At 41.1% G+C, this 22,913-nt stretch overlaps 1 protein-coding gene across 3 annotated transcripts in view; it reads left to right on the forward strand.

Annotated features, from left to right (window-relative positions):
• The window catches only part of LOC100773384 (solute carrier family 22 member 19), a 75,843-nt gene extending 55,541 nt beyond the window's left edge, over nt 1-20,302 (forward strand). The window contains exons 6-11 of one of the 3 annotated variants that reach the window (XM_035443111.1): nt 4,155-4,270; nt 16,263-16,477; nt 17,669-17,777; nt 18,806-19,009; nt 19,205-19,206; nt 20,244-20,302. In XM_035443111.1, the coding sequence (XP_035299002.1) occupies nt 4,155-4,270; nt 16,263-16,477; nt 17,669-17,777; nt 18,806-19,009; nt 19,205-19,206; nt 20,244-20,302 (705 nt within the window). Of the gene's footprint in view, nt 1-4,154; nt 4,271-16,262; nt 16,478-17,668; nt 17,778-18,805; nt 19,010-19,204; nt 19,207-20,241 lie in introns of all 3 variants that reach the window. The other 2 variants (XM_027408380.2, XM_035443112.1) reach the window with 2 other exon arrangements.
• The last annotated feature ends 2,611 nt before the right edge of the window (nt 20,303-22,913 follow it).

The raw sequence follows: 22,913 nt of genomic DNA on the forward strand, positions 1-22,913 counted from the left end.
CAATGACCATGGTAACTTATAAAAGGAAGCATTTTAATTTGGGGCTTGTAGTTTCAGAGGGTTAGCGTCTATAGTGGCAGCAGGCAGAAAAGCATGGTACTAGAGTAGGGTGGAGAGGAGAGAGAGAGAGAGAGAGAGAGAGAGAGAGAGAGAGAGAGAGAGAGAGAGAGAGAAGCAAGCCAGCTAACTGGGAGTGGCATAGCTTTTGAAACCTCAAAGGCCACCCTCAGTGACACATCTCATCTAACAATGTCACACCACTTAATCTTTACTAAACAATTCTACCAAGTGGGGACAAAGCATTCCAGTACATGAGCCTATGGGGCCATTCTCATTCAGACCACCACACTTCTCCACTAAGGTCTATAATTTGCACAGCTGTGGGTTTTCACCCAGGTTTGATGTACTAGACAGGAGTCCTCTCCTTTGGTATAGGCCTCAACTCCAATAAAAAAGTGGCCTGTTAACTCGATGGCAGTGATACCAACACTGCACAAGCAGACATACCTTCCCTGGCATGTTATTGTGGGGCACACGTGTTTACAGATGAGTAAATTGTTGATGAAAAATTTTCTGCATAAAGTCTTCATAGCACTTTCCAGTTCTGTGAAAGATAGACAGTGCAGAGAAAGTTTCAAGCTTAATCTTAGCTCGATTTCTCTATATCCTGGTAGCAGAGCATGTGATATGTTCTTACTGGTAGTTCTGGTTGGAAACCATAAGCAATGGTATGGACAACTTGGCAAGGTCTAGAATCACCTAAAATACAAATCTCCAGGCCTATCTGTGAGGGTTATTTATATTAGTTTAGTTTCTGAGCATGACTGTGAAAAGATCTTGATTAAGATGAACTAGGAAGATACCTTAGAAAGGACAGCACCATATTCTGGGCTTGTGTTCTGGACAAGATAATAAGAAGGAAGCTAGAAAAGTATATTGAAGCATTTATCTAATTATTCTTTATGAATAAAAAAATGGCATCAGTTATTGGGGTTAAGAATCTGAATGATCAGAGAAGCAGCAGAGCAGCCACCAGTGACCTTCTATCTCTTCTCTTTCCCCATCCAAAAAGCCTGAGATCCTCTCTCAGCCCCTCTTTACTACTTCCTGTCTCTCTATCTTCAGTCCTCCAAAACCTCTATGGTTAATTTTGGTCAGCTAGTGGCTAGTTCTGCCCTCTGACTTAAAGCAAATTGTATAGTCAGAATGCAACCAAAATATCATGCAGCAGTATATTAGTTACTTTTTGTTGCCACAATAAAGTAAAGAGTTTATGTGGTTTATGGTTCCAGAGGGAAAGTCCGTAGTGATGGGGGAGGCGTGGCAGAAAACAGAGAGAGTGAACCGGAAGCCTATCCTCAGTGATGTATTTCCTTTAGCAAGGATCCACCTCCTAAAGGCTCCATATCATCCCCAAATAGGTCATTAACTGGGGACCAAGTGTTCAGTCATATGAACCTATGGTAGACATTTCTCTTGTATTTTTTTTTTCCAGACAGGGTTTCTCTGTGGCTTTGGAGGCTGCCCTGGAACTAGCTCTTGTAGACCAGGCTGGTCTTGAACTCACAGAGGTCCACCTGCCTCTGCCTCTGCCTCCCAAGTGCTGGGATTAAAGGCATGTGCCACCACCGCCCAGCTACGGTAGACATTTCTCATGGAAATCACCACATTCTACATATCATAATGTAGAGTGTATTTAGCCTAACTTGAAAAGTCCACATAGTTGTTCACAATTTTGAGAACTGTTTAAAAGTCTAAAGGAAAAAGTCTTTTCTGAGACTCTTAACCCATAGTAAAAAAGAAGAACCAAAACAAGTTACATAGTTCTAACACACAATGGCATAGAATGTACATTCCCATTCCAAATGAGAGAAACAGGAGCATAGTGAAGAAACACTGAACAAAAGCGAGACCAAAATCCGGCAGGACAAGTTCTAAGTCCAGTGTCTAGATACTTAATTTCAAAGGGCTTAGATTGGCTCTCTGATTTCAGACTTGCCACATGCAACATACATCTCCCTAGGCGGTTCAGTTCCTTCTACTCAGCTCTCCTTTGGCTGATGTCTTATGGCCCTGGCACTTCCTACATCTTGGCGTTCCCAATGAAATTCAGGCTTCCCTTTCACAGCTCTATGCAAAGAACTCTGAAGGCCTCCTGGACTCAAAGACACTTCTTACAGTGACTCCAGCACTGGCACACATTTGGCTGACCCATGTCTTTCTGAAACTACAGAGGAAGAATCTATGACCCCATCACTCTTGCATCTCTAATGCCTCCAAAGTCAGCACTACATGGGACTGTGCCAGCTTGGGACAGACCCTGGCCCACTTTGACTATAGCAGCTTTTTATGTTGAAACAACTGTTTTTTCTCTTAGGCTTTCTCCTTTCTCCTTTCACAAGCTGGAAGCTTGGGATCTTGCTCTTGAGCACATTTCCCATCGTTCTAAAGAAGACCAAAAAGTCTTTCCTTAATGGCTCCAATCTCCTTAACAATTACAGCCTTTCTTTAAACACATGCCTTGGTTGCAAAACATCCTAGTGATCTTGTATTTTTTTCTCTGCAAACTTTACATTTTGCATTTCTTTCTGCTCTATTTGCTCTTTTTCACTGCAAACCTGCATAAGAGTTTTCAGTAATACAACCACACCACCGACTCAATGTTCTTCTGTTTTGAAATGTTCTTTGCTAAAGACATTAGTCTATTGCCTGTTAGTTTAGTTCAGTGGTTCTTAACCTCCCTAGTCCTGCAGCCCTTTAACACAGTTCCTCATGTTGTGGTGACCCCTCCAACCATAAAATTAGTTTTGTCGAGACTTCATAATTGTAGTTTTGCTGCTGTTATGAATCATAATGTAAATATCTGTGTTTTCTGATGGTCTTAGGTGACCCTTGTGAAAAGGTCATTTGAACTCCAAAGGGGTTATGACTCACGGCTGAGAACCACTGATTTAGTTTCATGTAAATTCTCAGGATATGGGCAGAAAACAGCCATGTTCTTTGCCAAAAAATTTGTAGCAGAGGTCTGTAGCTCAGCTGCTAATATAGTTTTCCTCTGAAACCTCATGAGTTAGGTTGTGGATGTACAGATTAAGATGCGCAGGACCAGGATAATATAGGTTAATTTTATCCGGGGAGAAGTCACTTACATGAGAACCAATAACCCACAAGTTCCAGCTCTGAGGATCAACCCCTAGCTGCTCTCTGTGACCCTACCAGAACACAGAGTGAGCAAGCCTGTCTCGGACCCCAGACCAAATCCCACACACTCACGTATGCACCTGTGAGCATGCCCAGTCGGGCGTGGTCAGTTCCACAGGTGCGCCTGGTAGAGCTCTCACTTTCGGTCTCCATCGTTTGCAAGGCTCTCAGCACTACTGTCATTCAGACTCCCATTAGAAAGGCCTATTAAGCTCTGTTTACAGCAGTAATAACTTTTCCAGTCCAAAACTTCAAAGTCTTCAACTTTCCTCCAAAAACATGTTCAGATTCTTTATAGAAACAACCCACTCCCTGGTATCAACTTCTGTATTAGTTACTTTTCTGTTGCTGTGATAAAAATAGTGTAACAAGAGAAACTTATAGAAGTTTGCCTGAGCTCACAGCTCCAGAGAATACATAGTGGTAGAGGAGACATAGCAGCAGGGAGCTGGAACAGGAAGTTGAGGCACTGTTTCTTTAACTGCAAGCAAAAATCAGAGTATGCAAACCGGAAGTAGGATGAGGCTGTGGATTCTCAAAGCCCTTCCACCGTCTAAATAGTGCCACCGGCTGGGTACCAAGTGTTCAAAATACCTGAGCCCATGGGAAACATTTCTCTGTCGAACCACTATAGACCACAATCCAAATGAATCTTCACTTGGTTTTTTTCTTCTTAGTCTGCGTCTCTAATGTACACCCCACCTTCAGTGCTCTAAATCTATTTAGACTTCCTTGCTTAACATATCCTTACTGAAGAAATCACTTGAACTTCTTTTAGTTATCTTGGGTTACTTTTCTTGCCACTTTTATAGCTGACACTGCTTCTTTGATGTTTATATTTTTTACTAGACAGAAACAGTAACTATTGATCTAGTTCCCTGCAGGTGCCTAGTATACCCACAATGCCTATCATTTTGTGACAATTAAACAGTTCATTAATGCTGTTGTTGAAGGTTGTGATAACCACCATGAAGGAGGAGCTGGAGACCTCACAGACAAAATCTTCGCTGTGGGATCTGTTCCGTACACCCAACATGCGCAAGCGGATGTGTCTCCTGTGCCTTGTGAGGTAAGCATCACATGATGCCTGTGAAGATAGCTTGAAGATAAAATTTCTCACTGATATATTTGGAGATAAAAAGTGAGGAATTTCTGGAGCTGGAGGTAGTCAAAGGGTTTAGAACATAGGAACACAGACTAATTGTACAATGAGGGGTGTGTTCCTCAACCGCCTACTGGGTTTAGCATTGGAGATTGATGCCAAGAACCTCTGTCATGGTACAAACTTGGTTCCTGAGTATGTATATTTGTCTGTTTCGATTTCAAGAGACATAAAATCTTGAAATTGAGGTGCACAAATGTAAACATCTCAATGAATACATATAGTTATATAACCATCAACCAGCTCAAGACACAGTGAAAATTCTAAAACTCTGGAAGAAATCATCATGTATCCCATAAACTCTACTACACCTTCAAAAATTCAGTAGCAATGCTGTGTCCCATCATCATACAATGTTTTATTATGGCTATAAAATTATCATTTACATCAACTATTCCAGAGAGCAAATTATAAGCATGCACAGATAAACACAGCCATTCTCCTTGGAGAGAAAGAACAGTTTAATAAAAACATTCTGCCCAGCTGCCTTGGACAGTGGCGGACAGCAGCAGCTGCAAAAGCTTGTCGGTTTCCTGTGCGCTGATGGCAAGAGGAGGCTGCTCGAGTGGTTAGCCAGGGGGAATCAGGTAGTTAGCTTGGAGACTCTGTCAGACAGATCAGGTGAGGAGAGCTGTGGTCAGCAATGTTCATGCAACCTTTAAGGATGTTTCCTAGAAAACCCCAACTCAGGTGGGGGTCAAGTCAGTGCCATCAGCTCTGCCACCTTGGGACCTGCTTTGGGGACCTAACATTCCAGCCTTTTGTTGATGATAAGCCAAGGTTGACCTCTGACTACTTCCAGCTAAGTGGGGACATTGCCAAAGGGAGTCTGGAATGTTGGGCCAAAGCAGGAGGTCAAACCAGCAGGCAATGGTAGGAGACCTGAGAGAATTCTGTCAGAAGTGTTTGGTTCACTGAGTAATGGGTCAGTTCACTAATTCTTAGCTGGAAGAATCTGAAGAGACAGAGGGCAATTGTTCCTATGACTAGGATAGAGGTCAGAGGGCTGAGGAGAGGCAAGAGTCCAAAGGAGACTGTAGTGAATGCTCTGCATTGGCGTCTCCTCCCAGAGGTGTGTTCTGTGTGCCAGCTCACATAGGTTCTTAGAACTCTTGTTTACCTGGCCAGATTGGCTTACATAATAACAGAATAATCTATTGAAGAAGAGACAGATGTCTGCTTTCTCAGCAGTTAGCAAGTCAAGGGCCTTGTGGTTTTGCAGGACCACTGAAGCTAGAGAGGTGAGCTAGTTCTGGAGTCATAGTAGAGCCAAGGTTGATTTCCACATAGAATTTGCCAGCTGGGCAGAGATACAGACTGTGGATAGAAGGTAAAGTTAGGGACATATATTTGAAACTTTCAGCCCTGGTGGTTGGGAGGGTGGAAAGGAGCCCTGAGACCAGGGGATGGAAAGGACCGGCTCCCAGTGAGTGACAGGTGGCAGGCAGGGGAGCTTAAGCTGCTCCCTGACTGGAGTACTTATCAGACAAGGGATCTGGAGCAGGTTTCAACTGTGGCAGATGAAGCCAAGTCGTGACTCCCAGACGCTTACATGAATGTGTTAAAGTCGACAAGAAGAGCTCATCTGTCCCACTGCCTGTTTTCATCAGCATTGGAATCCTCACTGTAGGGAAAGCAGTTAGTAAGTGTCTGCAAAAAGCTCAAGCAGGTGCATTCCTTGGAGTCATAGCAAAAACAAAGCCTGAAAAGTTGTCAACATAAGCATGAGCATTCGTCTGTAAGAAGATTGAACCTTCCTGGCAGAAAAGAGAGCAAAGAGAAGGGAGTGCTTGAGGGCTTGGAGTGTGGGTCTGGGACAGAAATATGGACACTCTTTCCCTGGCCTGTTGTCCTTACATCACCACTAGAGGAGGACTGGGTAGATACAAGTTGAACAGAGATGTCTCCAGCACAAGGGGAAGTACTTTATTTTAATTAAGTTTTATTTTTCATTTATTTTACATCCTGATCACAGCTTGCCCTCCCCACTCCTCCCATTCCCTCCCTCCATTCCCCCTCTGCCTCTCAGCCCCAATCCACCCCTCTTCCACCTCTGTTCAGAAAGGGGCAGGTCTCCTATGGGTGCCAACGAAGTATGGCAAAATCAAGTTAAAATAGGACTCCTCTCCTTGTATTAAGGCTGGGTAAGGCAACCCAGCATTAGGGACAGGTTCCCAAAAGCCCACCAAAGCATTAGGAACTGGCCCTGCTCTCATTGCCAGGAGTTCTACAAGGGGACCAAGCCACACAACTGTCACACATATGCAGAGGGCCTAGGCTGGTCCCATGCCAGCTCCCTAGCCATCAGTCTGCAGTCTCTGAGCTCCCATGAGCAGGCCAGTTGCTTTTGTGGGTTCCCTTCTAAGAACCTGACCTCCCTGTCTCACACAATGCCTCCTCCCTCTCCTCAACAGGGTTCCTCAGGTTCAGCCTAGTGCTTGGCTATACATCTTTTCCATAAGTTACTGGACAAAGGCTCTCCAATGAAAATTGGGGTAGCTACCAGTCTGATTAGAGGATACGGCCAATTGAGGCTACCTTTCCACAATGGCTAGCAGTCTTAGCTGACTGAGGTCATCCTTGTAGATTTGTGGGGGTTTCTACCTGACCCCAAAATGCTCTCTCCTTAAGTAATCTCTTTCATTACATTTCCCCTTCATTCACCCCTCAATCCTATCTTTTAAAACTCCATATTTAGAAAAGAAAACATCCAAAGGAAGTTTTAAAATTTTGTGCCTGTGATTATGATAATTTTAATTGTCTTTTAAAAAAGTTTTAATAACCAGTGCTGGTAAGTTATTACCAAGACTAGATTAATATATCTTATCAGAACTCAATTGATTAATATGTTAAATTTTGGATTTCAAAGTTTTTTATACATTTTATTTTAATAGAAACAATTTTATACATTTTATTTAAATTAAAAACTATCTAATTTCCTTCTTCCTCCCATCAAAATCTGTCAAGTCACTTGGGGCAGGGCCTAGACACTCCCCCTATGGCAACTCTTGTAACATAGTTTGTGCAACAAGCCCACAGCTACTCTGAAAAGGTCACACCTCCTAGTAGTGCCTCTCTTAATGACCAAACAGTCAAACATGAGCCAATGGAGGCCATTCCTGATCAAATCACCACACAGACATACCAGAAAGTCTCAATTTAATTCTAAAGAAGACAGCCTTATATCTTTGCCCAAGGAATGCTCTAAATTCTGTGGAAACTCCTTCGACCATAAGATCAGGTCGGTGCAACTGGGGCAGAATTACATACAGCTGGCAGGGAGGCACAGGCTAGAGTGGCTGAAGTCTCAGGTTCGAAGTCAAGTTAGAGATAGGGACTTTCTGGAGTGGAGAGTAAAGAAAGTGTAGACATAAAGGATGTAAATATTTTCTCCCATGGTGGCAGACGTTGTTACAGTCTGTGTGAATCGGGAAGCTGGATGCACCGTGTTCTGGCCACTGAGATAGATTTCTAGTCTGCACTAAACATAAGACAGTGAGGGCCCAATGAGATGTCTGAGTGTTGGGAGAGGAAGGAGATTTATGGTGGCAGGGAGGAGGAGTAGGAACATCTGGCCTAGAGTGGGAGGAGCTTATGGTTGATGAGATGATGAAGCCCTGAGGAGGGAGCGGCAGAAGAGGAATCCCACTATCAGGGATAGAAAATGGTTAGGAAAAGTCTTTCCTTCCAAGTCCAGATACTGGGAACTGTGACTAGTAGATCTGGTAGAAGGAGGAGACCAGTGGCAAACACAAATGCAAGGAGCTAGGGATAACAGAGCCTTAGGCTCTGTAGAAGAAGGGGGCTGTGAGCAGGGGTGGGGTGGGGTAGGGTAAGTGCCTCTGGATGGAAACTCAATCCAGGGGTTGTCCCTAAAGGAATTGAAGTTTGTCAGGAAAATTCACAGATTTTTTTTTTTTTATTAGTTCAAGTTAGGGAACAAGCGTGTTTCACATGTAAGTCCTTCTCCCTCTCCCTCCCCTTACTCCCAACCCTCCTCGCCCACCCCCAACCTTCCCCCAACCCCATCCACCAACCACTCCCCAGGCAGGGTAGGGCCCTCAACGGGAGCTCTGCAAAGTCCACTAAATCTTCCTGTACTGACCCTGGGCCCTTCCCCATATGTCCAGGGCCAGAGTGTAACCCTTCACTCTGGGTTCTCAAAGGGATGGGCTCTCAAAGTCCCTTCTTGCACCAGGGAAAAATACTAATCCACTACCAGAGGCTCCTTGGAGTGCAGAGGCCTCCTTATTGACATCCATGTTCAGGGGTCTGGATCAGTCTTGTACTGGCCTCCCAGACAGCATCTGGGGTCCATGTGCTCTCCCTTGTTCAGGCCAACTGTTCCTGTGGGTTTCTCCAACCTGGTACAGACCCCTTCGTTCTTCATTCCTCCCTCTCTTCAACTAAATTCCCTATTTCGGCTCATTGTATATCTGTGGATGTCTGTCTCTGTTTCCATCAGCCACTGGGTGAGGGCTCTAGGATGGCATAAAGAGAAGTCATCAATCTCATTTTAGGGGGAGGGTTTTTAGGTTATCCTCTCCACCGTTGCCTGGATTGTCAGATCGTGTCATCCTTGTAGGTCTCTGGAGATCTCCCTGGTTCCAGATCTCTTCTTGGACCTATAGTGGCTCCCTCTGATATGGTATCACTCATCCTGCTCTCTTTCCTCTATTCTTCCCCCAACTCAATATTTCTGCTCCTCCATTTCCTCTCCTCTACTCCTCTTCTCTTGCTCTTATTGTGGCAGCTCCCTCTCCCCTACCCTCGTGCTCCCAATTAGTTCAGGAGTTCATTCCACTTCCCATTCCTGGGGACCATTTATCCCTTAGAGTCCTTCATGTTTCCTAGTTTCTTTGGTGAAGAGGATTATAGGGTGGTAATCCTTTGTTCTATGTCTAAAATTCATATATGAGTGAGTACATACCATGCTTGTCTTTTTGTGATTGGGTTACCTCACTCAGGATGGTTTCTTCTAGTTCCATCCATTTGCCTTTGAATTTCAAGATTCCATTGCTTTTTTCTGCTGAGTAGTACTCCATTGTATACATGTACCACATTTTCTTAATCCATTCTTCAGTTGAGGGGCATCTAGGTTGCTTCCAATTTCTGGCTATTACAAACAATGCTGCTATGAACATGGTTGAACATATGTCCTTGTATGAACATGCACTATTTGGGTATATACCCAAGAGAGGAATGGCTGGATCTTGAGGTAGACTGATTCCCATTTTTTCTAAGCAACCGCCATACTGATTTCCAGTCTTACAAGTTCGCACTCCCACCAGCAATGGAGGAGTGTCCCTTTTTCTCCACATCCTCTTCAGCATAGATTGTCATTGGTACTTTTGATTTTAACCATTCTGACAGGTGTGAGGTGTTGTTTAGAGTTGCATTTCTCTGATGGCCAATGATTTTGAGCACTTTCTTAAGTGTCTTTCAGTCATTTCAGATTCCTCTGTTGAGAATTCCCTATTTAGTTCTGCACCCCACTTTTTAATTTCATTGTTTGGTGTTTTGGTGGCTAGCTTCTTGTGCTCCTTATATATTTTGGAAATCAGCCCTGTGTCAGATGTGGCATCGGTGAAGATCTTTTCCCATTCTATGGGTGGTCGTTTTGTCTTACTGACTGTTTCCTTTGCCTTGCAGAAGCTTCTCAGTTTCAGGAGGTCCCATTTATTAATTGAGGACCTCAATGTCTGTGCTACTGGCGTAATGTTCAGGAAGCGGTCAAGGGTAATTCCCACTTTCTCTTCTAGAAGATTCAGTGTGGCTGGATTTATGTTGAGATCTTTGATCCATTTGCACTTAAGTTTCGTGCATGGTGACAGGAATGGATCTATCTGCAATCTTCTGCATGTCCGAATCCAATTGTGCCAGCACTATTTGTTGAAGATATCTTTTTTCCATTGTATAGATTCAGCACCTTTATCAAAAATAAGGTGTTCATAGGTGCATGGGTTAATATCAGGGTTTTCAATTCGATTCCATTGGTCTATCTGTCTATTTTTGTGCCAATACCAAGCTGTTTTCAGAACTATGGCTCTATAGCAGAGCTTGAAGTCGGGGATGGTGATGCCTCCAGAAGATCCTTTATTGTAAAGAGTTGTTTTGGCTATCCTGGTTTTTTTTTTACTTTTCCATATAAAGTTGAGTATTGTTCTTTCAATGTCTGTGAAAAACTGTGTTGGGATTTTGATGGGGATTGCATTGAATCTGTAGGTTACTTTTGGCAGGAATTGCCATTTTTACTATGTTAATTCTACCTATCCAAGAGCATGGGAGATCTTTCCATTTTCTGGTATCTTCTTTAATTTCTTTCTTTAAAGTCTCAAAGTTCTTATTGTACAGATCTTTCACTTTTTTGGTTAGTGTTACCCCAAGATATTTTATGTTGCTTGTGGATATTGTGAAAGGTGATGTTTCCCTGATTTCTTTCTCATTGGATTTATCATCTGTATATAGTAGGGCTACTGATTTTTTTGAGTTAATTTTGTATCCTGCTACCTTGCTGAAGGTGTTTATCAGCCTTAGGAGTTCCCTGGTAGAGTTTTTCGGGTCACTAATGTAGACTATCATGTCATCTGCAAATAGTGAAAGTTTGACTTCATCCTTTCCAATTTGTATCCCTTTGATCTCCTATTCTTGTCTTATTGCTCTAGCTAGAACTTCAGATACAATATTACAGAGATATGGAGAGAGTGGACAGCCTTGTCTTGTTCCTGATTTTAGAGGAAACGCTTTGAGTTTCTCTCCATTTAGTATGATGTTGGCTATTGGCTTGGTGTATATTGCATTTATCATGTTTAGATATGTTCCTGTTATTCCTGTTCTCTCCAAGATCTTTATCATGAAGGGATGTTGGATTTTGTCAAAGGCTTTTTCAGTGTCTAGTGAGATGATCATGTGGTTTTTCTTTTTCAGTTTGTTTATATGGTGGATTACATTGATGGATTTTCCTATGTTGAACCATCCTTGCATCCCTGGGATGAAGCCTACTTGATCATGGTGGATGATTTTTCTGATATGTTCTTGAATTCGGTTTGCCAATATTTTATTGAGTATTTTAGCATCAATGTTCATGAGGGATATCAGTCTGTAGTTGTCTTTTTAGTCATATCTTTGTGTGGCTTGGGTATCAAAGTGATTGTAGCCTATAGAAAGAGTTTGGCAACATCCCATCTGCTTCTATTGTGCAGAACAGTTTGAGAAGTACTGGAATTAGCTCTTGTTTGAATATCTGGTAGAATTCTGCAGTGAAGCCATCTGGCCCTGGGTGCTTTTTGGTTGGGAGGCTTTTGATGACTGCTTCTATTTCATTAGGGGTTATAGGTCGATTTAAACCGTTTATCTGATCTTGGTTTAATTTTAGTAAATGATATTTATCCAGAAAGCTGTCCATTTCCTTTAGATTTTCCAATTTTGTGGAATACAGGTTTTCAAAGTATGACCTGAAGATTCTCTGGATTTCCTCAGTGTCCGTTGTTATATCCCTGTTTTCATTTCTGATTTTGTTAATTAGCATGCTCTCTCTCTGCCTTTTGGTTAGTTTGGCTAGAGGTTTGTCTATCTTGTTGATCTTCTCAAAGAACCAACTCTTTGTTTCATTGATTCTTTGTACTGTTTTCCTAGTTTCTACTTTGTTGATTTCGGCTCTCATGTTGATTATTTCCTGGCGTCTACTCCTCCTTGGTGAGTTTGCTTCTTTTTGATCTAAAGCTTTCAGTTGTTCTGTCAATTCTCTAGTGTGACTTTCCTCCAGTTTCTTCATGTGGGCACTTAGTGCTATGAACTTCCCTCTTAGCACTGCTTTCAGAGAGTCCCATAAGTTTGGGTATGTTGTGTCTACATTCTCATTAAATTCTAGGAAGTCTTTAATTTCTTTTCTTATTTCTCCCTCAACCCAGGAATGGTGCAATTGGGTGTTATTCAATTTCCACGAGTATGTAGGTTTTCTGCAATTCGTATTGCTGTTGAATTCTAGCTTTAATGCATGGTGATCTGACAAGATAAGGGGGTTATTTCAATTCTTTTGTAACTGTGGAGGTTTGCTTTGCTGCCAACTATGTGGTCAATTTTTGAGAAGGTTCCATGTGGTGCTGAGAAGAAGGTATATTCTTTTGTGTTTGGATGGAATGTTCTATAGATATCTGTTAAACCCAGTTGGATCATAACTTCTGTCAGATCCTTTGTTTCTTTGTTAAGTTTCTGTCTGGTGGTCCTGTCTAGTGGCGTAAGGGGGGTGTTGAAGTCTCCAACTATAAGTGTGTGTGTTTTTATGTGTGGTTTGAGCTTTAGTAATGTTTCCTTTACAAATGTGGGTGTCTTTGTATTTGGGGCATAGATGTTCAGGATTGAGACTTCATCTTGATGGACTTTTCCTGTGATGAGTATGAAATGCCCTTCTTTATCTCTTTTCTTGATTTTGAAGTCTAATTTGTTAGCTATTAGGATTGCTACACCAGCTTATTTCTTGAGCCCATTTGATTGGAAAATCTTTTCCCATCCTTTTACTCTGAGGTATCTCCTGTCTTTGAAGTTGAGGTGTGTTTCTTGTAAACAGCCGAAGGATGGATTCTGTCTTTGTATCAATTCTGTTAGCCTATTTCTTTTTATGGGTAAGTTAAGACCATTGACATTTAGGGATATTAATGTCCATTGTTCATTAGTTCTTCTTTGTTTTGGATTTATTGTTGGTGGTGTCATTGTGTGGATTTCGCCCTCCTGTTTCTTTTTGTGTTTGGTAAAATTAGATTATCTATTGCCTGTGTTTTTGTGAGTGTAGTTATGTTCATTGGGTTGGAGTTTTCCTTCCAGAACCTGCTGTAGTGCTGGATTTGTGGATATGTATTGTTTAAATCTGTTTTTGTCGTGGAATATCTTGTTTTCTCCATCTATAGTAATTGAGAGTTTTGCTGGGTACAGTAGCCTGGGTTGACATCCCTGCTCTCTTAGTGCTTGCAGGTTATCTATCCAAGACCTTCTGGCTTTCAAAGTTTCCATTAAGAAGTTGGGTGTAATTCTGATTGGTTTGCCTATAGTTACTTGGCCTTTTTCCTTTGCTGCTCTTAATATTTTCTCTTTATTCTGTAGATTTGGTGTTTTGATTATTATGTGTCGGGGGGGGGACTTCTTTTTGTGGTCCAGTCTGTTTGGTGTCCTGTAAGCTTCTTGTACTTTCATAGGCATATCCTTCTGTAGGTTGGGGAAGTTTTCTTCTATGATTTTGTTGAATATGTTTTCTGTACCTTTGAGCAGTGTTTCTTCACCTTCTTCTATACCTATTATTCTTAGGTTTGGTCTTTTCACGGTGTCCCATATTTCCTGGATATGTTGTGTTAGGGATTTGTTGGACTTGAGGTTTTCTTTGGTTGATGAATGTATATCCTCTAGCGAGTCTTCAATAGCTGAGATTATCTCTTCTGTCTCTTGAATTCTATTGGTTGTACTCACATCTTTAGTTCCTGATCGTTTATTCAGCCTTTCCATTTCCAGCATGGCCTCATTCTGTGTTTTCTTTATTGTGTCTATTTCAGCTTTCATGCTTTGAACTGTTTCAAGAACTTCCTTCACTTGATTGGTTGTTTTTTCTTGGGTTTCTTTAGATTCTTTAAGAGATTTTTTTATTTCTTGAATTTTTTGGTTTGTCTTTTCCTCCATTTCATGTAATTTTTTGTTTGCTTTTTCTTCTATTTCTTTAAGGGATTTTCTTGTTTCCTCTTTAAAGGTCTCTATCATCTTGCAGAGATAATTTTTTGAGGTCCATCTCATCTTCATGCTCTGTGTTTGTCTTTTCAGATCTTGCTGGAGTGGAGTCCCTAGATTCTGGTGGCGTCATATTGGTCTTTCTGTTGTTGAGTGAAATCTTATTCTGTCTTCTTCCCGTATCTTCTTCTAGTGGGTGCAGGTGGGGTCTCTATCTCCTCTTGTGACCCTGTGGTGTGTGTGTGTGGGCCAGGACTTCAATGTCGGCAACTCTGGATGGTCTTGCCTCTCCTGGTAGTCTCCTCACTCCTTGTGGATCAGTGGGCGGAAAGGTATGGAAGAGTGGGGTGTTTCCAGATTCAGGGAAATGTCTGGGCGTGTCTACCCAAAGCAGGCAGGCGCAGGCGGGGGTGGGGGGATAGGGGTAGGGGTGGGGGTGGGTCGGGGTGAATGATGGTTTGGGCGGGGGTTGGGTAAGGGCAGAGGCTCACTCACCTTGTTTGTGGGTCGGTTGGCGGAAAGGGCAAATTCATAGATTTTAACAGAAGGTTATCTCCAACCAAGTGAAGGGTGCCGAGGAGAGTGTGACAGACTGCTTGGAGTACAGTGCGATGTTTGCAGCAGGCTTCAGGGAGTGTGAGAGAAAAATCTGAAACTGTTCGAGAGAAGGGCACTTTCCCTGATCTGTGAGGAGAGATGGGTAATCATTCAGGAAAACTGAAACTGAGAATTTGGAGTCAAATGTGATGCATGGCAGAGGCAAGTCATCTGTGCCATGGAAGAGCCCAGATGGCAGTTTTGGTTTTGGTTAAAGGAGGAACGTGTTCTTCACAGGTGGACACAGCTCTCTACTGGGTTTGGCACTAAGTGTAAGCAGGCAAGAGAAACAACCATAGACAACCATGTTTGACAGATAGAAAGAACCGATTAAGTACAAAGCGTGTCAAGCTGCCTAGAAAGTAGAGGACAGAAGGAGGTACCGATGTTTGTTGGGTTTTGTGTGGGTGGATGGCAGGGGGTGCTGCTCACAAGATGGAGCAGCCAGACAGTTAAAATGGGGACCCTGTCAGGCAAGTGAGATACTGACAGTTAGGAACATTCAGTCAGACTTTAAGGGCTTTTGAGAAATGCAGTAGGTTTCTAATTCCTAGCAAACCCCAGCTCAGGTGGGAATTGAGTCATTGCTATCAGCACTGACATGGTGGGGACCTAACAGTGATGTGTGTGTGTGTGTGTGTGTGTGTGTGTGTGTGTGTGTGTGTGTGATTTATTTTATTTTAGAAGCACTCTTATTTACATATCAATCTCCCATTCCCTCCCCCTCCCAGCCTCCCACGATCCCCACCGACCCCCCCCAACCCACGCCCTCCACTCCCCAGGGAGAGTGAGCCCCTCCACTGGGGACCATCAAAGTCCATCACATCATTTGAGGGAGGGCACAGGCCCTCCTTCCCATATCTGGGCTGCAATAGTATCCCTCCATAGGGAATGGGCTCCCAATGTCCTTTTGTGCTCTAGGGATAAAGACTGGCTCCACTGTTAGAGGTCCCATAGACTACCCTGACCTCCTAGCTGGCACCCACATTCAGAGGGCTTGGTTTGGTCCAACTCTGGTTCCCCAGCTTTACGACTTGGGTTTTTGTGCTCTCACTAGGTCAGGTCAAATGTTTCTGCGGGTTTCTCCAGCACCATCTTGGCTCCTTTGCTCATCCCTTCTTCCTCTCTGCAACTGGATTCCAGGAGTATGGCTCAGTATTTAGCTTTGGGTGCCTGCTTCTGCTTGGATCAGATAAGAACCCCTGAGCAAATTGGGAGCACAGGTGGGGTCAGTGGGGAGAGGAGGAAGGGAAAGAAGGGGGGGAGAACAGGAGGAATGAGACAGGGGAGGAATAGAGGAGGGCAAGGAAGGAGATGCCTTGATAGAAAGGCAGCCAGTATAGGTTTGGAGAGAGGTCTGGCACAGGGGAAATATTAGGGGATCCATAGGGATGACCCCAACTAAGAATCTAGGCAGTGGTGGAGATGCCCTTCCTCTATAATGAGATTGATGACTACCTTGGTTGTCATTCCTAAAGCCTTTATCCAGTATCTGATCAAAGCAGAAACAGGTACCTTTATATTTTAACAACTAAAACTGACTGCTTTGACATCAACTTCAAACTCGTGATGCAACTTTCTTTGTTCTTTACAGATTTATGACATGGGTGTCTATGTTTGGCCTGATGTTAAACTTCCAGTACCTGAAGACTAATGCCTTCCTATCACTGTGTCTTAACGGTATTATCAGCATCCTATCCAGTTTACTTGGAACTTTTTTACTGAATCACATGGGCCGTAAAATAAGTCAACTGTTTGTCATATCCCTGTTTGGAATTTCCTTTTTGGCCATAGCATTTGTGCCTCAAGGTGAGGAAAGAACACAGGGTGAGCAAAACAACTATCTCCTTCCCTTCCCTCTGAACTTTTAGGCCCACATATGAAATCAGAACAAAATACATTCTAAAGATCTCTTGTGACCAATCTGGGCATTTAGGGCACATTATTTTATTAAGATGTCCAGAGAAGAGCCAATAGTCAGTCATATTTGATTCTAGTAGATGAATGTCTGTTATATTCAAGACGCACATAGAAACTGTACATTTCCAAGTTGTTAGTCCATGCAGGACCTTAACCTTATAATCTGATTGAAAATGACCACATCACTTCTTCCTCTTTCTAGCTCTGTCTCATTACTTCATCTTCAGTAACAATTTATTTTCTGAACTCTGTGTAGAGTTAGAACTTATGAGCCTCATAACATGGGATCACAAATACAATCCTCATTTGGAGAGTTATATCAAGAAGATAAACACCACTTATATTGCAGCACAGGAAAGTATGAATGGATTATGCATTAAGACTGTTAGAATTGACTCCACTGAATCAAATGGACTTAAGTAATAACTGGTACACAGGTGGTCATGCTCTTGAATTGAATGCCGTAAGTTTTCTTTTTTGACTCATTTGAAGGCTTAATACAAAGTTTGAATCTTACATGATACTGAATTGAGTAGAAAATGACTTTATGAAACTTTCCATGAGTGGTTTCCAAAGTCTGACATTTTTCCTAGTGCAGTCCTTATTCTTGAATCTTGAGACACACCACCATAGGACTTCTGTATTTTCATGACACAATTCTGCAGTATTGCACATCAATTGTGGACTTAAATTTCCTGAGAATCTGAATAAGTGTATAGTCCTTAGTCATTTCTCCATGATATTCCTACATTCTGCATGAGAAATTGCTGAGACACTGGATAGAAAAGATGAAAGTGCGCTCCTTGTTAATTCACCCAGCTTTCTACTTCTTAAGCAATTATCAAGAGATTTAAGTCATATGAATCCAACTTTTTGGAAGCTTTGATTCTCTATAAACTTATATATGCAGACAGGTCACCTTCTTCAGTGTATGAGTCACTAGGGAATTCTGCCTCAGTACCCTTTCTCTACACTGTTTACATGTTTACTAATCCCTAGTAAGGGTGTTTTCCATTTGGGATTCAGGGAGTACAAATTTCCACAGCTCAGATTTCATGACGATCCTTGTCTTCTTTCTAGAAATGAAGATCCTGCGTACGGTTTTGGCAACTTTGGAAGGAGGACTTTCTTTTATCTCTGCTTGCAGTATTCTTGTGCATTCAAATGAGCTACTCCCCACCACAATCAGGTACAAGACTCAAGGTTCACTGTTAGGGTCAGAACAAACTTTTCTTAGCTCATCAGTTATTAAATATTTTTTATATTTACCTTTAATTATTCAATTATTTTACTGTGTGTGCATGTGTGTGTATGATAGGTGTTTATGCAGGTATGTGCTTGCTACCATGTGTCAGTAGAGGTCAAAAGATAACTTTCAGGAGTTGAGTCTCTTCTGGTCTCAGGGACTGGAATTGAGCCATCAGGCTTGGTGGCACTTTTACTTTCTGAGTCATCTTGTCTTCTTAGCTTATTCACTCTCATGGACTGGATAATTATTTAAAACAATTGATTGTGACATTAACAACAAAGTATGTCCAAAGTTTCCTCAAAGTTACCTTTTTGTTAGTTATTGTTAAGTCTACTAATGTACCACTGGTTAAATCTAAGATAATATTTGGAACCAAGAAAAGGCAAAAGGCATGGGAAATACCACTTTATTTTTTCTTACTTTTAAAAAGTAAGTTTTAAAAAGTTAGCTTGAAAAATAATAAGCTTATTATACATTTTCACATCTATGCTGTTCTGGTTGCTCTGCTACTTTTGTCCCTCAAATCCCCTTCTGTTAGTCACCTCCATCCCTCTAATTACCACTATTCTCTTCCTGTGTCACATGGATAGCTTCAACCTCTTTCTCACTAAAGAGCTGCTCTTTTTCCCTCTTTGTCCCCACTCGAGTTTCCTAGTCTCTACCTATATTTCCACCCCATATACATATATACATAAAAGCTAAAATCTCTGATTATCAAAGTAGAGAAAACATGTAGTATTTATTCCTCTGTGTATGGTTTTGTAAGTGATAAATGAGTATTTTAATATTGTGACCTTGAGAAAAGACACCATCAAATTAAATAGAAATGTGAAAAACAAGAGCAAAATTATCAACATTCTTATGCCTAAATACACTGCTGATTTTCATAAGTAATGCAAGATTCTAAGTCACAAATTTCTAATGTGCATCCTTATGCAGTTATTTCTGCATTCTGTTTTGTGCTCAAGGGCAACTGCTTTAGGAATCATTGGAATTTCTGGAAATATTGGGGCAGCCTTGTCTCCTCTGTTTATGATACTCGTAACATACTTTGACTCCTTACCCTGGATCATCTACGGGGTCTTCCCCATCATTGGTAGCCTTTTTGTCCTTCTTCTTCCTGAGACCAAGAATCAGCCTCTGCCTGACTCCATACAAGATGTGGAATATGAGTGAGTACCACCCTGCTCCTTATAGGACTTGTGTGCTAATGGTCTGTGACAAGGAAGGTTAAATAGCCTTGTCTCACAAACTACTCTGTTCCAGTCAGGATGATAACTAGGTAGGTTATTTTCTTTTTTTATAACACATAGAAATTGTGTTTGGTATAGGAACTATTTGTATATCCTTTCATACAATGGTTTCAGTTGTGCCTGGAAAGTCTCTAGATAACAAAGACCAGCTCTACATATACTGTATTGAGAGATTCAGAGACCTTGTTTCTGCAAAACACATATCCTTGATGATATTTCACAAACATGTTCAAATACAAATGCCATTTCATCTCTCATACCTAGTAAGTGCTGGTAAGCTGTCTAAAACTGATAGTACCTATATTCTTGAGTGTGCAATGATTACTGAATAACTTAAAGGAAATTACATATAGGTCTAAAGGACCTGCCACAGATGACATATATCTGAAAGAAGGACTCTTGTTTTTGATATCAGATTCAGATTATCTGTTTCATTAGGAATGAAAGACTTCATGACTGAGAAGAAGGGAATGACCAACAAAGGGATCATAGAATGTGAAAAAATAGGCAAGATTTCAAAACTTTTGGTGTATTTCCATTGCCTTCCCACACTTAAATCTCCTTGGAAAATACTGTGATAACCAAGGTAGAAAGTGTCCTAGTTTGCTTCTCTGCTGCTGTGATAAAACAATAACCAAATGCAACTTAAGGAGAAAAAGGTTTATTTTAGTTTATTTTAGTTTGTAATCTGTCACTGAGGGAAGCTAAGAAGAAACTAATCAAGGAATGTTACTTACTAGTTTGCTTCTTCTGGCTTGCTCAGCTACCTTTCATATAGAATTTGGGCTATCTGTCTAAGGATGGTACCACCAACAGTGGGCTGGGCCCTCTAATATTAATTAGCAATAAAGAAAATCCTCCAAAGACATGCCATAGGCTAATCTGATGAATCAATTCCTCAACCAAAGTTCTCTCTTCTCAGGTAAGTTAAGTTGACAACCAAGATCAGCCATCACACAGAGAGGTTACCAGGGTGGTTGGCCTTTTATGTCACAAGATGTACTCAAATCATTTGGCAGAAATAATGGATGTTTTCAAAGCAATTGAGTGAAGGATGACTTTGCTCTAAAGAGTACAAGGGATGCCATTTTTCTCTGTGCCCTCTTAGTTTCACTGTTACATGTTTTTGATGTTTGCTGTATGTGTTGCAGAGGGAGATTCTCCAAACAAGCAAAGCAGAAAGATACTTTCATCAAAGTGACACAGTTTTAAGAAACTTCAAGAACTGGAATATGATCAAGACACAAGATAAGGAAACTATCACCCAGATTTATGATGATCCAGTATAACTCTGAATATTGCAAACATTTTCAGCAAATAACAATTAGAAAACTTGTATTACATTTAAAATTGCCATACTCAACTGATACCCGATACATACATTATTCAGTAAAAATTAAAGGAAATCATAACAGTAAAATAAACCTTCAAAGGTATTTCTATGATGACAGATACCTACGAAGTTTCCAGACAGGATGCAGATGAACCATCCTCTAATTGTTGTGACAGAATGCTTAGGAAAGTTAAAGATGGACGATGTATTGTAGATTTGTCATCAATTTCAGTCTCTGGCCACTTGGGTCTATTACTTCAAGGTTTGTGGAAGATAGTACATGGTGGTGGAAGGGTGTGCTGGGGGAAAGCTGCTCACTTCATGGTGCCAGGTTGATAGGCATGGAGAGAAAGACATGGGGGAGGACAGGAGAGATGATGAGGGAGAGAGGGAGAAAAGAAGAGAGGGGAGGGAATAGGGAAATGAAGAAAAATAGGAGGATTAAGAGAAGAAGAGAAGAGAAATAGGATAAGGCCAAGAACAAAATGAATAAAGCCTTCAAATGCATATTTAATTAGCACTTGCCTACATTGGTTCCACTTGCAATAATTTTCATTTCTTTTCAATAATACCAACAATGGGAACATATCCTTCAACAAATGAAACTTTAAGGGACACTCTAGATCCAAACTAACAAGAAGTCTAAGTTTAAAAACATGGTTTTTTGGAGATGGCTCAGAGGTTAAGAGCACTGACTGCTCTTCCAGAGGTCCTGAGTTCAATTCCCAGCAACCACATGGTGGCTCACAACCATTGGTTATGAGATCTGGTGCCCTCTTCTGGTGTGCAGATATACATGGAAGCAGAATATTGTATACATAATATATAAATAAAATCTTTATAAAAAACAAACATGGTTTTTCTACAGTTTATAGAAAAAATAATTGGTGGAGTAACAATAACAGCATACTTAAAAAACCTGAAAAATATTTCAAGTTTGTCTAAAGATTAACAATTATGTGTGAGTCTGCCTTCATTTGCAGTGAGAAAGTATATTAGATAAAATATCATATGTAACAATAAAGAGAATATACAACAAAATCTATGTCAACATCATACTAATTGGTGATTTAGCTAAACTTTAAGCTTTTGTACTAAAATCCGGAACAAGGCAAGGGTGTTCACTCCTTCCACTCTTATTCAACACTGTGTTTGAAATCTTAGCTTGAATAATAAAACAAGAGGAGACAAAAGAAGAAATAGAAGAGAAGAACTCAGAGTATTAGTAGATTGCATGATTATATACATAAGAGACCCTAATGCCCACACCAGAAATCTAAAGCTTATAAAACATTCGGCAAGGTAGCAGAATACAAAATAATCACTAGCCCTTTTGTATACCAATGGCAAATATTTTGAGAAAGAAATCAGGAAAATGATCAAATTTACAAATAGCCTCAAAGAATATTGAATGAAAGACATGCACACTAAAAGCATTTAAGACATTGAAGAAAGATATTGAAGACATCAGAAGATGAAAAGACTGCCCATGCTCATGAATTGGTATGATTAATACTGTGAAAATGGTCACCCTATCAATAGCAATATACAGATTCAATTCAATCCCCATCAAAATTCTAACACATTTTTTTGTCATAGGAATTGAAAAATTATATTAACTTCAAATGGGAACACAAATGATTCAGAGTGACCAAAACAATCCTAAAGAATAAAAACACCCCTGGAGGCGTAATCATTCTTGACTTCAAGTTATAATATGAAGTTATAGCAACAAAACAATATGGGACGCTTATAAAAACAGACATGTAGATCAATAACATGGACCCATATATAAGCCCACACTCCTAAAGCTACCCGATTTTCCACAAAGATGCTCAAAATACATATTGGAGAAAAGACTTTTATTTTTCAAAAAATGGAGCTGAGAAAACTGGAGAGCTACAAGTAGAAGCATGAAACTACATCCTTATCTCTCACTTTGCATAGAACACCTTCAAATGGAGCAAGGACCTCAACTTAAGGTCTGATATCTCATTAAAGAGAAAGTAGAGAACATGTTTGAACTCATTGGTGCAAGAAAGGGCTGTCTGAACAGAGCCCCATCAGCACAGGCATTGAAATTAACAACTGACAAATGGGACCCCATGAAATTAAAAATCTGTACAGCAAAGTACACCATTATTTGAGTGAAATGTCATCCTACAATAGGAAAAATAATCTTTACCAGCTGTGTTAGGGTTTTTATTGCTGTAATGAGACACTATAACCATGGCAACTCTTATAAAGAAGACATTTAATTGGGGGCTTGTTTACATTTCAGAGATGCAGTCCATTATCATGGCATTTGATATGGTGGCATGCTGGAGAAGTAGCTGAGAGTTCTACATTTGGATCCAAAGGCTTCAGGAAGAGAGAGTGACAGTGGGCCTGGCTTGAGCATCTGAAATCTCAAAGCTTGCCCCAAGAGTCACACTTCCTCAAACTAGGCCACACTTACTCTAACAAAGCCATGCCTCCTAATAGTGCCTC

The sequence above is a fragment of the Cricetulus griseus genome, chromosome 3 (assembly GCF_003668045.3).
Source record: "Cricetulus griseus strain 17A/GY chromosome 3, alternate assembly CriGri-PICRH-1.0, whole genome shotgun sequence".
Classification (NCBI taxonomy): domain Eukaryota; kingdom Metazoa; phylum Chordata; class Mammalia; order Rodentia; family Cricetidae; genus Cricetulus; species Cricetulus griseus.